At 43.0% G+C, this 13372-nt stretch overlaps 1 protein-coding gene across 2 annotated transcripts in view; it reads right to left on the bottom strand.

The window, feature by feature from the left end:
- Window positions 1-13372, bottom strand: part of amotl1 (angiomotin like 1) — a 35320-nt gene that overhangs the window by 17076 nt on the left and 4872 nt on the right. For both annotated transcript variants that reach the window (XM_077207601.1, XM_077207600.1), the window contains exons 2-8: window positions 10675-11863; window positions 9971-10292; window positions 9639-9783; window positions 9396-9476; window positions 8537-8682; window positions 4516-4665; window positions 1145-1335 (exon numbers count right to left, since the gene is read on the bottom strand). In XM_077207601.1, coding sequence (XP_077063716.1) covers window positions 1145-1335; window positions 4516-4665; window positions 8537-8682; window positions 9396-9476; window positions 9639-9783; window positions 9971-10292; window positions 10675-11798 — 2159 coding nt within the window. In that variant the 5' untranslated portion in view covers window positions 11799-11863. The remainder of the gene's footprint in view (window positions 1-1144; window positions 1336-4515; window positions 4666-8536; window positions 8683-9395; window positions 9477-9638; window positions 9784-9970; window positions 10293-10674; window positions 11864-13372) is intronic.

Raw genomic sequence — 13372 nt, 5'->3', positions numbered from 1 at the left:
CTTCAGCCACAGTGTAAGATGAGAAGATAGAAGACATTAAATCTCTGAAGATCTCAGCAGGAGGATTAAACAACTCCACAAACAGCATTACCAGCTTCACTTATTACTAACAAGTAGCACATTTCACAAGTCTTAGTGGCACATTCCAATGAAAGCCGGATGTTGTCAGATGATTGTGTTGAACAACATGCATCTGTTTTCAGTGTTGAATTACAAGTCAAGAACAGACTGTACAAGTAACTATATGAAACACATTGAAAACTGAATATATGATGATGAGAGCATAATGCAAAGAAAGAGCAAAGAGCCCTCGGGTTTTCTAATAGTGATTTGGTCACCTTTGGCTTTCTCATCGAGGGCTTTGAGTGTTCACATTTGTTAGGTTTGATTTGATTAAACCGAGCCCTGGTGTGATTGCTCTGCTAGTGCGGTTCATTTGAATAAGTGTGACCAACAAGTGGACCAAGACCGCTGAAAAGATGGGTCTCGATCCACTTCCAAACAAACTCTGGTGCGGTTCAAATGAAATATGAACGCAACACGGACCAAATACAACAACCAAAAACAGGATATGATATCACAAGATGCGACCCTAAAAAGGACAAAATGCTCAAGCATACCTGTTTTTTCTTGTCATAGTCATGATGTTGCTCATAGTTCGGTTCAGGCATCAGAATCACTACACATCTCCTCACAGCAGATCTTTGTGTGTTTGTGTGTGACGGAGGGATTCCTGCCGCTGTTTTGACTTTACACATTTTATAAGCTCTTCACGAGTTCTCAGCTGGTCAAAATATCATCATATGTAGCTACACACATACAACGAGCGGATTTAGCCTGGCACACAACATTGTTATGGATGGTTGGTAAGTTTTGTTGTGAAATATATGTAATAAAAGCCGACCAATCAGGTTGTGAATATAACCCTATGCCTTTAGGTTTGGAATCTTTAGATTCGGTGTTAAAATGCCAATGTAAATAATAAGTGGACTAAAAGTTTTTTTTTTGGTCTGAACCAAACTAGCCGAGTAAATCGAACTACAAGTGTGAACTTGACCATGAAGGCATGATTTACTGTAAAGGTGCAAATAAAAATTTAATTTACAATGTTTTTATATAGAAAGCTGGGTGTGTGTGTATTGACCTCTGTGCTGAGGCTGTAGCAGCGGCCTCCATGGCGAAGTGTCTCATTGCGCTCTCTTCGAAGTACTTCTGCTCCCAGCATGTCATATCAGCCTCCAATCCCAGAATCCTTTCCTCTCTCTCCCTTAGCAGATCCAGCAGCGCAGGAGCACTCGACTCACACACAGAGAGGGGAACGCCTACACCAGCGCGCTACACACACACACACATACACACACACACACACACACACACACACACACACACACACACACACACACACACACACACACACACACACACACACACACACACACACACACACACACACACACACACACACACACACACACACACACACACACACACACACACACACAGACAGTGGTTATGAGTAATGTTGGGCTGGATAATTACTCTCTAACATTTAGGTCTGTTGCAGTTGACAACTCCCTTCCGTGGCAAACAGATAATGTGATTGGGTATGTGAATGTTACTATTACATAAACAGATCTACACCAACCTATGTTAAAGGGATAGTTCACCCAAAAATGTTGTCATCATTTACTCACCCTCAAGTTGTTCCAAACCGGTATGAGTTTCTTTCTTCTGTTGAACACAAAGGAAGAGATTTAAAAAAATTTTAGTAACCAAACAGTTGACGCAGCCATTGACATCTATAGTATTTTTTCCCCTACTATTGAAGCCAATGGCTACCGTCAACTGATTGATTACCAACATTCTTTAAAATATCTTCTTTTGTGTTCAACAGAGAAACTCATACAGGTTTGGAACAACATGAGGGTGAGTAAAAGATGAGAAAATTACAAATTTTGGGTGAACTATCCCTTTAAGGGGCACACTGACCTGATAGCGGTTAGGCAGACTGGACCAAACAAGACTCTTGCACATCCAAAACCAGCATCAATCCTGTTCCTGGAGCCCACCCCTCAAGTCAAGTCAAGTCTCAAAAAGTATTAATGAAAATATGATTGGTTGTCCCAAGTGAATATAACTGGGTGTGGAAAAGTGAGGTGAACTGAGTTTTTTATTTTTTTAAATTGAATTAGCAGTCTTTAAAGGATGAGGTTTTAACATAGAGTATGGCTTTAATTTTAATTAGAAATATCTTGTTATAGAGATAATTTTAGATGGAATTGCTATATTATGATATCTATTTTTACAGTGGTCGCCGACCAGGTTGTTTAAACAGGGACCTGCTAGAGAGCCACTTCATAATACTTTAATCCTATAAAGCCTTCTGTATCCTATTTGATCTATTCTAAATTATTAAAATGTTATGCTTTTTTTAGCAAGACATGTCTCTTTTTGCTGATTTCTTTACTGTTTTTTATAAACCCAACTTAAAAATAACTTTTATATTGTTGGCAAGTGTTTTTTGCTAGTGTCAGCCCGTCACAGTTCTCATTTTTACATCATGTGCCATGTTGTTTAAATAGTATATGCATTTGTGCCCATTTATGTGACCATTTGTTCGCTCATGGGTTGCTGGTCTGAAAACGAGGTGTGTTTGTGAATTGTTGGTGAAAAACATGAATTGGGCTCAGGTCAGGAAGCAGACAAACTGGCTAAACCGACCGTCTGCTAGCTGTCTCACTGAGGTCAGATAAATCCCATCACACAGAAACTCTTTCACCTAGATATCATCATTTAGAGACTGTGTCTGTTCCCCGAATAAGGACATACAAAAAAACTACTAAACCCATTTGAGGGTAAAAATTTAATTGATGTTCAACAAATAAAAAGCAGATATAATACGGATGAACAAATGATAAATCTTGGGTTGCTGAATATTCAATCTCTTACTTCAAAAGCACTTATTGTTAATGATATGATTACAGATTATAACCTAGATGTGCTGTGTTTGACAGAAACCTGACTAAAACCAGACGATTACATTACTTTAAATGAGTCCACCCCACAATATTACTGTTATAAACATGAACCTTGTATGAAAGGCAAAGGGGGAGGTGTTGCTGTAATTTATAGTAATATCTAAAGAATTACTGAGAAGTCTAGTTTTAAATATAATTCTTTTGAAGTGTTGGTGCTTAATGTAACACTACCTAGTGTAAAATTATAAATCACGTTTGAGATTTATGCTGGCTACTGTATACATGGCATGCCACCAGGGTACCATACATACAGCTGATTTTCTATCAGAGTTAGTACTGGCTGCAGATAAATTCCTAATTGTTGGTGATTTTAATATACATGTAGATAAAGAAAGAGATGCATTGTGATTGGCATTTAAAGACAATCTGAACTCTATAGGAGTTAGACAACACGTGTCAGGACCTACTCATTCTCATAATCATACTCTAGATCTAATATTATCGGATGGAATCAATGTTGATGCCGTTTAAATTCTACAGCAGTGCTATGGATATCTCAGATCATTATCTAGTCTCGTGTAAACTTCATTTACCAAGCCTGCAAAGTCAACTTTGTGTAACAAAATGTTAGACCTTTCACGACTAATCGCAATTAACAATGTAGAGACTAATATATTAACTATGAATTAACATTAAACTAATAGTTTGTTAATGATTTGTAAGTAAATTATTACTGTATACTTATTATAAAGTGTTACCCAGCAGTCTTCCACCTTAGAAATATTGCTAAATTACAAAACATGTTATGTTCATGTTCTTAATGTAACTCCTTAAGGTTATAAATATTAACTACATGAGTCACATCAAATGCCCAAGATCATATATGATGGAATATTATATTCACAGAAACTACACTACTCAGTTAAAGTCTCTTTTACTAGGAACAAGAAAGCAATTTTGGGCCGAACTGAACGATTTGATTGGGTTGTTGTTGTTGCACAATTTTGTATTTACATTACAACTGTACAAATTGCAATACTAATATTTATGTCTTAATTTCTTCTTTTTCAAGAGGACAATCATCCAGCTTTTATTTTGGTAAAAAATCATTAACTGTTAACAGGTTTCTCGCTTCTTACTACAAATCTGGTGAAATGGATGGTGCACATTGCTTTCCAAATATATGCCATAAGTGACCCAAATTCAGAGCAGAAATACAGAGATGGAGTTAACGTGGAGCAGCTGACCACATTATCCCAAACATTGTAATCCCTGTAATTCCTTAAAAATCTTAATTCTCTGTACTTTGCCTTACTAATACTGAATTTAATTAATTCAATGAAAACGACCTGGACATACTATGTAGTTAGCATGTGTAAATTCATTGCATTGCTGGAGGAAGATGGGCTTTTTGAATTTTTTTTCATTTCTACAGTCAAGTCAAGTCATCTTTATTAATATAGAGATTTATACAATAATTGTTTCAATCATTGTACTGTAATTTTTAGTTGAAGAAGATTCAGTTCAATTACCGGACCTGTTGTGTTCGCAATGACTCCAGTTCTCTCTCCAGGCGCGTGCGCAGACGTCGTTCCAGCTGCTCGCGTTTCTCACATGCCACCTGAAGTTGCGCTAGTGCCTGCTGCAACCGCTCCACCCGCTCCACATACTTCTGCTTTTTACTCAACTACAGCACACAGACAGACAGAAGAGAGATAATGATTTACTTGGGAAGACTGACACTGCTTAGTGGGTGTTTTATATCTCTTTCCTTAATGTAAATTATTATAATTTTTTCATTTAATTTCAATATGTTGTTGGTTTTTTATTGTATCAATTCAGGCCAGAGTCAGATTCTGAAAATGTGGATGATCAAGCAGATCAACCTGACCAGCTTTGCAAGCACGACTTACATTTACATTTATGCATTTGGCAGACGCTTTTATCCAAAGTTACTTAGATTGCATTTCAAGGTACACATTTACATTCTTTATCAGACTTGAGCAGAACTTTTCACAGTGGCAAAGTGGATATAAATCCATCTCAGCACTTGATAATTTGTGAAGATCTTAAGATCTCCCGGCTTCGCCCTAGTTAGACCCGCTTGGGGCTATGCCATGGTTTGTCATCCCTTCAGCTCTGTCAGAGCATCCCCTTTCACCAGTTCTGCTGAGGCTTCCTCCACTGGCTCCTCTACCAGTGTACTTCTGTTCCTCCGCCGGCTTTCCTGCGGTCTCTTTCACTGACAGCTTCCCTGTGGTGTCTTCCTCCGTTGGCTTCCCTGTGGTCTCTTCCTCCGCTGGCTTCCCTGTGTTCTCTTCCACTGACAGCTTCCCTGTGGTCTCTTCCTCCGTTGGCTTCCCTGTGGTCTCTTCCTCCGCTGGCTTCCCTGTGTTCTCTTCCTCTGCCGGGTTCCCTGTGGCCTCTTCCTCTGCCGGCTTCCCTGTGGTCTCTTCCTCCGCCGGCTTCCATGTGGTCTCTTCCTCCACCGGCTTCCCTGTGGTCTCTTCCTACACCGGCTTCCCTGTGGTCTCTTCCTCCGCCGGCTTCCCTGTGGTCTCTTCCTCCGCCGCCTTCCCTGTGGTCTGTTCCTCCACCGGCTTCCCTGTGGTCTCTTCCTCCGCTCGCTTCCCTGTGGTCTCTTCCTCCGCTGGCTTCCCTGTGGTCTCTTCCTCTGCTGGCTTCCCTGTGGTCTTTTCCTCCGCTGGCTTCCCTGTGGCCTCTTCCTCTGCCGGCTTCCCTGTGGTCTCTTCCTCTGCCGGCTTCCCTGTGGTCTCTTCCTTCGCTGGCTTCCCTGTGCTCTCTTCCTCCGGTGGCTTCCCTGTGGTCTCTTCCTCCGCTGGTTTCCCTGTGGACTCTTCCTCCACTGGCTTCCCTGTGGTCTCTTCCTCCCCTGCTTCCCTGTGGTCTCTTCCTCCGCTGGCTTTTCTGTGGCCTCTTCCTTTGCCGGCTTTTCTGTGGTCTCTTCCTCCGCTGGCTTTCCTGTGGACTCTTCCTCCACTGGCTTCCCTGTGGCATCTTCCTGGGCCGGCTTTTCTGTGGTCTCTTCCTCCACTGGCTTGCCTGTGGTCTCTTCCTCCGCTGGCTTCCCTGTGGTCTCTTCCTCTGCTGGCTTCCCTGTGGTCTTTTCCACCGCTGGCTTCCCTGTGGCCTCTTCCTCTGCCGGCTTCCCTGTGGTCTCTTCCACTGACAGCTTCCCTGTGGTCTCTTCCTCCGTTGGCTTCCCTGTGGTCTCTTCCTCCGCTGGCTTCCCTGTGTTCTCTTCCTCTGCCGGCTTCCCTGTGGCCTCTTCCTACACCGGCTTCCCTGTGGCCTCTTCCTCTGCCGGCTTCCCTGTGGTCTCTTCCACTGACAGCTTCCCTGTGGTCTCTTCCTCCGTTGGCTTCCCTGTGGTCTCTTCCTCCGCTGGCTTCCATGTGGTCTCTTCCTCCACCGGCTTCCCTGTGGTCTCTTCCTACACCGGCTTCCCTGTGGTCTCTTCCTCCGCTGGCTTCCCTGTGGTCTCTTCCTCCGCCGCCTTCCCTGTGGTCTGTTCCTCCACCGGCTTCCCTGTGGTCTCTTCCTCCGCTGGCTTCCCTGTGGTCTCTTCCTCCGCTGGCTTCCCTGTGGTCTCTTCCTCCGCTGGCTTCCCTGTGGTCTTTTCCTCTGCCGGCTTCCCTGTGGTCTCTTCCTCTGCCGGCTTCCCTGTGGTCTCTTCCTTCACTGGCTTCCCTGTGCTCTCTTCCTCCGGTGGCTTCCCTGTGGTCTCTTCCTCCGCTGGTTTCCCTGTGGACTCTTCCTCCACTGGCTTCCCTGTGGCCGCTCCTCGGCCGGCTTTTCTGTTGTCTCTTCCTCCGCTGGCTTCCCTGTCGACTCTTCCTCCGTTGGCTTTCCTGTGGACTCTTCCTCTGCCGGCTTCCCTGTGGTCTCTTCCTCCGCTGGCTTACCTGTGGTCTCTTCCTCTGCTGGCTTCCTGTGGACTCTTCCTCTGCCGGCTTCCATGTGGTCTCTTCCTCCGCTGGCTTCCCTGTGGTCTCTTCCTCCGGTGGCTTCCCTGTGGTCTCTTCCTCCCCTGGCTTCCCTGTGGTCTCTTCCTCCGCTGGCTTTTCTGTGGCCTCTCCCTGTGCCGGCTTTTCTGTGGTCTATTCCTCCGCTGGCTTTCCTGTGGACTCTTCCTCCACTGGCTTCCCTCTGGCCTCTTCCTCGGCCGGCTTTTCTGTGGTCTCTTCCTTTACTGGCTTCCCTGTGGTCTCTTCCTCCGCTGGCTTCCATGTGGTCTCTTTCTCTGACGGCTTCCCTGTGGCCTCTTCCTCCGCTGGCTTCCATGTGCTCACTTCCTCCGCTGGCTTCCCTGTGGTCTCTTCCTCCGGTGGCTTCCCTGTGGTCTCTTTCTCCGCTGGTTTCCCTGTGGACTCTTCCTCCGCTGGTTTCCTTGTGGACTCTCATTTCTCTGGCTTCCCTGTGGCCTCTTCCTCGGCTGGCTTTTCTGTGGTCTCTTCCTCCGCTGGCTTCCCTGTGATCTCTTCCTCTGCTGGTTTCCCTGTGGACTCTTCCTCCGCTGGCTTTTCTGTGGTCTCTTCCTCCGCCGGCTTCCCTGTGGTCTCTTCCATCGTCGACTTTCCTGTGGTCTCTTCCTCCGCAGGCTTTTCTGTGGTCTCTTCCTCCGCTGGCTTCCCTGTGGTCTCTTCCTCCGCTGGCTTTTCTGTGGTCTCTTCTTCCGCTGGCTTCCCTGTGGTCTCTTCCTCCGCTGGCTTTTCTGTGGCCTCTTTCCCCGCTGGCTTCCCTGTGGCCTCTTCCTCTGCCAGCTTCCCTGTGGCCTCTTTCTCCGCTGGCTTACCTGTGGTCTCTTCCTCCGCTGGCTTCCCTGTGGTCTCCTCCTCCGCTGGCTTCCCTGTGGCCTCTTCCTCCGCTGGCTTCCCTGTGGCCTCTTCCTCTGACAGCTTCCCTGTGGCCTCTTCCTCTGCCGACTTCCCTTTGGTCTCTTCCTCCGCTGGCTTCCCTGTGGCCTCTTCCTCCGCTGGGTTTCCTGTGGTCTCTTCCTCTGCCGGCTTTCCAATGGTCTCTTCCTCCGCTGGCTTCCCTGTGGCCTCTTCCTCCGCTGGCTTCCCTTTGGCTTCTTCCTCCGCTGGCTTCCCTGTGGTCTCTTCCTCCGCTGGCTTCCCTGTGGTCTCCTCCTCCGCTGGCTTCCCTGTGGTCTCCTCCTCTGACGGCTTTCCTGCGGTCTCCATCCATTCCCCCATGGTACTCTTTTGCTTGGGGGTCCTGGCCAACCTTCCCACCCACTGTTAAGCATTAACATCTCCTCCCACCATTGAGGTGTTGTTTTTGTTTATGGCACCAGGAAGCACCAACCAGTAGGGGGAGTAATGTCCCATGTTATGTTGATGTACATTCAAAGACTCTCGTTTTGACATTGTTTGGCTCTCCATTCCCGTGCTTCCTGTGCCTTGGACATTCTATTCCTGTGCTTCTGTGTTCTTCATCTATTGGATCATGTTTATATTAATCTACTGCAAAGATCCTGGCCTCTGCTCATCTGCTCATGTTGTTTAATGTTCATTCAGGGTGTACAGACTCACCTCTTCTTCTAGTTTGACGACTTTGCTCTGAGCGTTATTTAAAGCCTGCTCTAAGATGTCAATGTGTCGTCGCTGATCATCATTGGCTGATCGAAGATCAGCTGCCTCCATCTCTAATTTTTCTAGATCTTTCAGGCTTTCTCTTCCTGAGAAAAAAAAGTCAAAATAAAAGTTGTTTCAGAGAACTTTTTTTTCAACATTTCAGTGTAATTCAATACTAAGTGTGTAATTAATAGTATATGGTGCTCTATTTAGTGTATTTAGTGTGTATTTGGTGCATATAGATTGCTGTTCTTTGACTGCAGCTTAAAGGAGAACTGTGAAACTTTGTCCTATCTATGGTCATCTGTTGTTGAAAACATAAATTGAAGATTACTTGATTAATTAAAATTTAATTACTAATTAATAGTAAACCAAATTAAAGCAGTTCATGCTGACATTTTTTTATACACTGTTTTATATCCATACAGTACAAGCTTTAGAAAACAAAGTTTTTAATATTCCTAAAATTGCTCTTTTTAGCTCTTTGTGAAACTAGATTTAATCATAAACGCTGAGTCAAACCCTGAGTTGGCAGAGAATTCAATTATAGGGTTATGTCAACTCTAAACCTACTCTGAAACTCAACTAGCTTTGTGTAACAGGCCACAGTTGTGCTTTAGCACTGCTCTACTGTGGAAAAAGACCAAGCAAGGACATGGCACAGGAAGTTAAGGGAGGGAAGCAAGCATTCATTTGGGTTGAGCAGTTAGACAACCTGACTAGATTAAATATTTTGGGTTAAAAAAAGACCAAGCAAACAGAAATGGTGTAAAAAGAATTTTTGTGTAATGATGCCCAAAAAGCAGTAAAATCTCACTGTGTGAAAGATACAAGTGTCCGTCATCTTGTCCCTCCAGCTCCTTAATGGCTAGCTGACGATTGGCTGTTTCCAAACACTCTTAAAAACACATATGAGAAAATTTTATTTGTAACAGGACATAATAACAGCTCAAATAAACTAAATTAACAAGCACATCCATAGAATACTTACAAAGTTCAACAATTTTTAATAAAACTTTGAGAAAAAAAGGTTATAATCAAAGCATGAGCCCTATCTCACCTCTCAAGTCTCTGTTAAAATCATGCAGACGCCTGATCTCTGCTTCTAGTTTATTCCTCATGTTTTTTTCCAAAGCATCCCGTTTGGATGTGCTCTTCACTAAATTCTCATGTGCCTCTGACAGGTTCACAACTTCCACCTCCAACTGCAAATACAGCACAAACTCCCATTAATGCTGCACTATAATACAATAATGCCAGTGTCAGTGTGCTGTATTAAAGTCATGCCAGATAGTATCCCAACAATATTTTCATCACCACAGCACAGATAATTTCTGCCACATTCCAATGAAGTTACAAGATTGATAGATAAAGAGTTAGAGAGACAAATACCCGCTGTAGTTTGCTGGCCTTCTCCTTTTGCTTGTGAAGTTCTTGTCTAAGGCTTTGGTTCTCTTCTTTTAGGATCTCCAGCATCTGCTTGGAATGGCTTACCATGGCATATGTTTCCCCTGGGAAAGGCTGTCCAAAAAGGGCCACACAAGAAGACAGTCCCTGGGTCTCAGATCCAGTCTGAGCTAGAGGAAATCCCAGGGACTGAGACAGGGGTATAGCCTGGTATTGTTGCTGAGCAGCCTGTGAGGGCAGGATACAAGTCTCAGAAGCCATGGGACTGGTCTGTGTTTGTTGCTGTGATGAAGACAAAGGGCACTGTCTAAAATACAGAAAGATAGTGATTGAAAAGTGAGACAGATAATGTGTAAGCACCTGTTCATAATAAATACTTATAGTTGAAGTGTGTACATTTTCCAATGGTAAAACAGTTTATCATTTACAAGTTAAATAGATGTGAGTTAGTTTAATGCAGAGACAACTATAAATAAGACAATGGTATGCTGGCTAAAATCATAAACACTAAGCCACCCTAAAACATTGCTTGTTTGAGTGGTCGAACATGTCAGTGTCTGGGTTAGCCAATGGTTACCTGTAATAATCTGTTTGGGGGAATTTGGAAACCATAATTTTTGGAGTTCCAATTGGTGCTGCTAGTGGCGCAGAAATGACACAATTCACCTTTACGTGTCTGTTACAATTACCTTGCTATATTTCTAAGTGGCGCTGTCTCCAACATGGCTGCTCTCAAGGTATCACTGTAGAAGTGTCCCAGTTCCAGAGATTCTGAGTTGGAGTGTAATGTGGGCGAAAGCATAGTCTGTACCTTAAATTTAAAAGGATATTCTGGGGGAGGACCTCTTTGATCCAAATTCCATTGAGGTAAGGGTAATGGTGGTGGTGGAAGTTGTAGGTTACTCAAGGAGGTCTTACTAGTTGGTGAGAGGGAATCTGCTGTATTATCATCAGATCCACAAGGAAAAGTGTCTCGTGAGCAAGGTGAATTGGAAGGTCCCACACTTTGCTTAGCTCCATTGCATTCTAGACTGAGTTGCATGATCCTTTCACTGAGTGATCGAACATGACCCTGTTTCAACTCATCAAGAGATGTACCACCAGTTCCCCTTTGCTGGTCCTGACCCTCCACAAGAACTGCTGAGAGAGAAGTGGAAGAGGACGAAAGAGAAGGAGGGGAAGAGAGTGAGTGTGTAATAAAAAATGATTGCAGATGGGAATGTGAGCTTGCGGGACTGTCAGACGTTGTTGAAGACTGTATCTGCTGAACCTGATTGTGTTGGAGCTGACTTTGGTGTGCATGGCTATTATGGCCCTCCTTGTAAAAGATATGGTTCTGATTTTGTTGAAGATTGTTTGAAAGGTTGTCTGGATTTTGAACAGTCTGTTGGTTGTGGCCAGGAATTTGGGACTGAGGGTCCATCAGACTTTGCTGTCCTTTGTACAGCTGAGACTGGATTTTTGCCTCCTTGTATGACGGAAGTTCTAAGGTGTCAAATCCGGACAAAGTCTGGGCTGCTTGACCTGTACATGGGCTCACACCAAAATTCTTTTCCATGGAACTGCTGTCCACTTGATGCTCCTGGCCTTGAGGTTCCTGTCGAGATTGAAACTGCAAGGGCATAAGTTGATATGAATGGGCTACTTGGGCCTCCTTTTCAAGGAGTAGGTTCTCTGTAGATGTGGGGTTGCTTAGCATCTGAGAACTGTCATTTTCTACCCCTCCTCCGGTTCCACTTGTTCCGTATCGCAGATGTTCTTGCATAAGCCTGTGAAGGACAGTTCCAGACTCACTCTCCTCAGAACTGTGCATGTCTGCTGCTGCACCGGTGGGCAAAATGTAGCACGGATACGTACCAATGAATTGGATAATGTTATCTACAAAAGAAGGAGCAAATAATTATTCCAATAATACAAAATCAAGAATGATGACAAATATATATATATATATATATATATATATATATATATATATATATATATATCCTTAAAGACATGGACATGACTAGGCCCTGGCAATTGGGCTATAGTTCTGCATGTTTTTTTAATTGCCTTTGATCTTACTTTTCTTTCCTCTTGTTTACTTCAGCAACCGTAATTACAATGTCAATTGGAAACATTTTCTGTGTATTTCAACAATTCATTCACACTGGAAGCAATCAACACTTCAAAAGAAAAGAGCATAGGTTTAGCGCTGAACTGCTGCCTATAATAGGCTACATGAGCATAAGTTTGTTATATCCATTTATTATATGGGTAAATATGCTATATTCATAATATTATTATTTTTGAAGGACCAATAAATTAGTATTGTTGAGCTAATCTGTTGAGTGAACAATTCAATGGCTCACTCATAAATAGATTTAATTTCTCTACCTACTGGCATAATGATATAATCTTGAGTCACTGAAAACTTTCCCTCAACATTGTGCTAAGACTGAAAAGACTAACAGCGTATATTCAAACATAGAAAAACTGTGAAAAGACTTTTGGACTGTATCACTGTAAAATCCAACAGTGATTCTAACAAAAACTTTTTAGTTAACTTTACTTAATATCTTAACTTAATTGTAAATCTGTACTAATCACATACTATGCTTTGTTTACTCAAAAAACCCACGTTAAGATTAATTGATTGGTTTGAGTGCGTTTTTTGGGGCGGGGAAATTGTTAATGGACTTTTCACTCATTTCCTGCAGTTATTTTTCTGTTTGCATTCACTCATTTCCCAAAGTCATCTTGAATGTTGAATTGTCAATACAACTGAAAAATTTGAAAGGACATTACATAAGTTGCCTACATAAATTGATTTTCCTCAAATAATTTGTCACCATATGGCGATTAGTGATCCCTTTGGTCGGGTTCTTGGAACTTCATTTACATTATTGTAATTCTCTTCCCATTGAAGCAGTGATGAAATCAACAAGAAATCAATTGTTTGGTGTAAAAGGAAGTGTGTGTGTGTGTGTGTGTGTGTGTGTGTGTGTGTGTGTGTGTGTGTGTGTGTGTGTGTGTGTGTGTGTGTGTGTGTGTGTGTGTGTGTGTGTGTGTGTGTGTGTGTGTGTGTGTGTGTGAGAGAGAGAGAGAGTGAATGAATGATGTATAATGTAACTATATTTTATATCAGTTAATGATCTTTTTTAATTTTCTTGCTAACAATCATGTCCTAAACACCTTGTGAAACTTTTAATGGGGTTTATATAATCCTTCTATATTTGTGACAATCTTGTTATTGAATTCAAAACACAACAATGGTAACAATTAAATTGCATTTAAAGTAAATCATCAAGTACTCTCTAGTTATTTTTTAGTTACTACTAGAACTCTTGTGTAAGTGAACTATACTAACTAAGCATTTGTCAGTACCACATACTATTCCTATTTCAC

The sequence above is a fragment of the Siphateles boraxobius genome, unplaced genomic scaffold (genome assembly GCF_051911475.1).
Source record: "Siphateles boraxobius isolate OS27281-9 unplaced genomic scaffold, OSU_SipBor_1 6, whole genome shotgun sequence".
In the NCBI taxonomy this organism is placed as follows: domain Eukaryota; kingdom Metazoa; phylum Chordata; class Actinopteri; order Cypriniformes; family Leuciscidae; genus Siphateles; species Siphateles boraxobius.
This window is presented reverse-complemented; position numbering and strand designations above follow the sequence as displayed.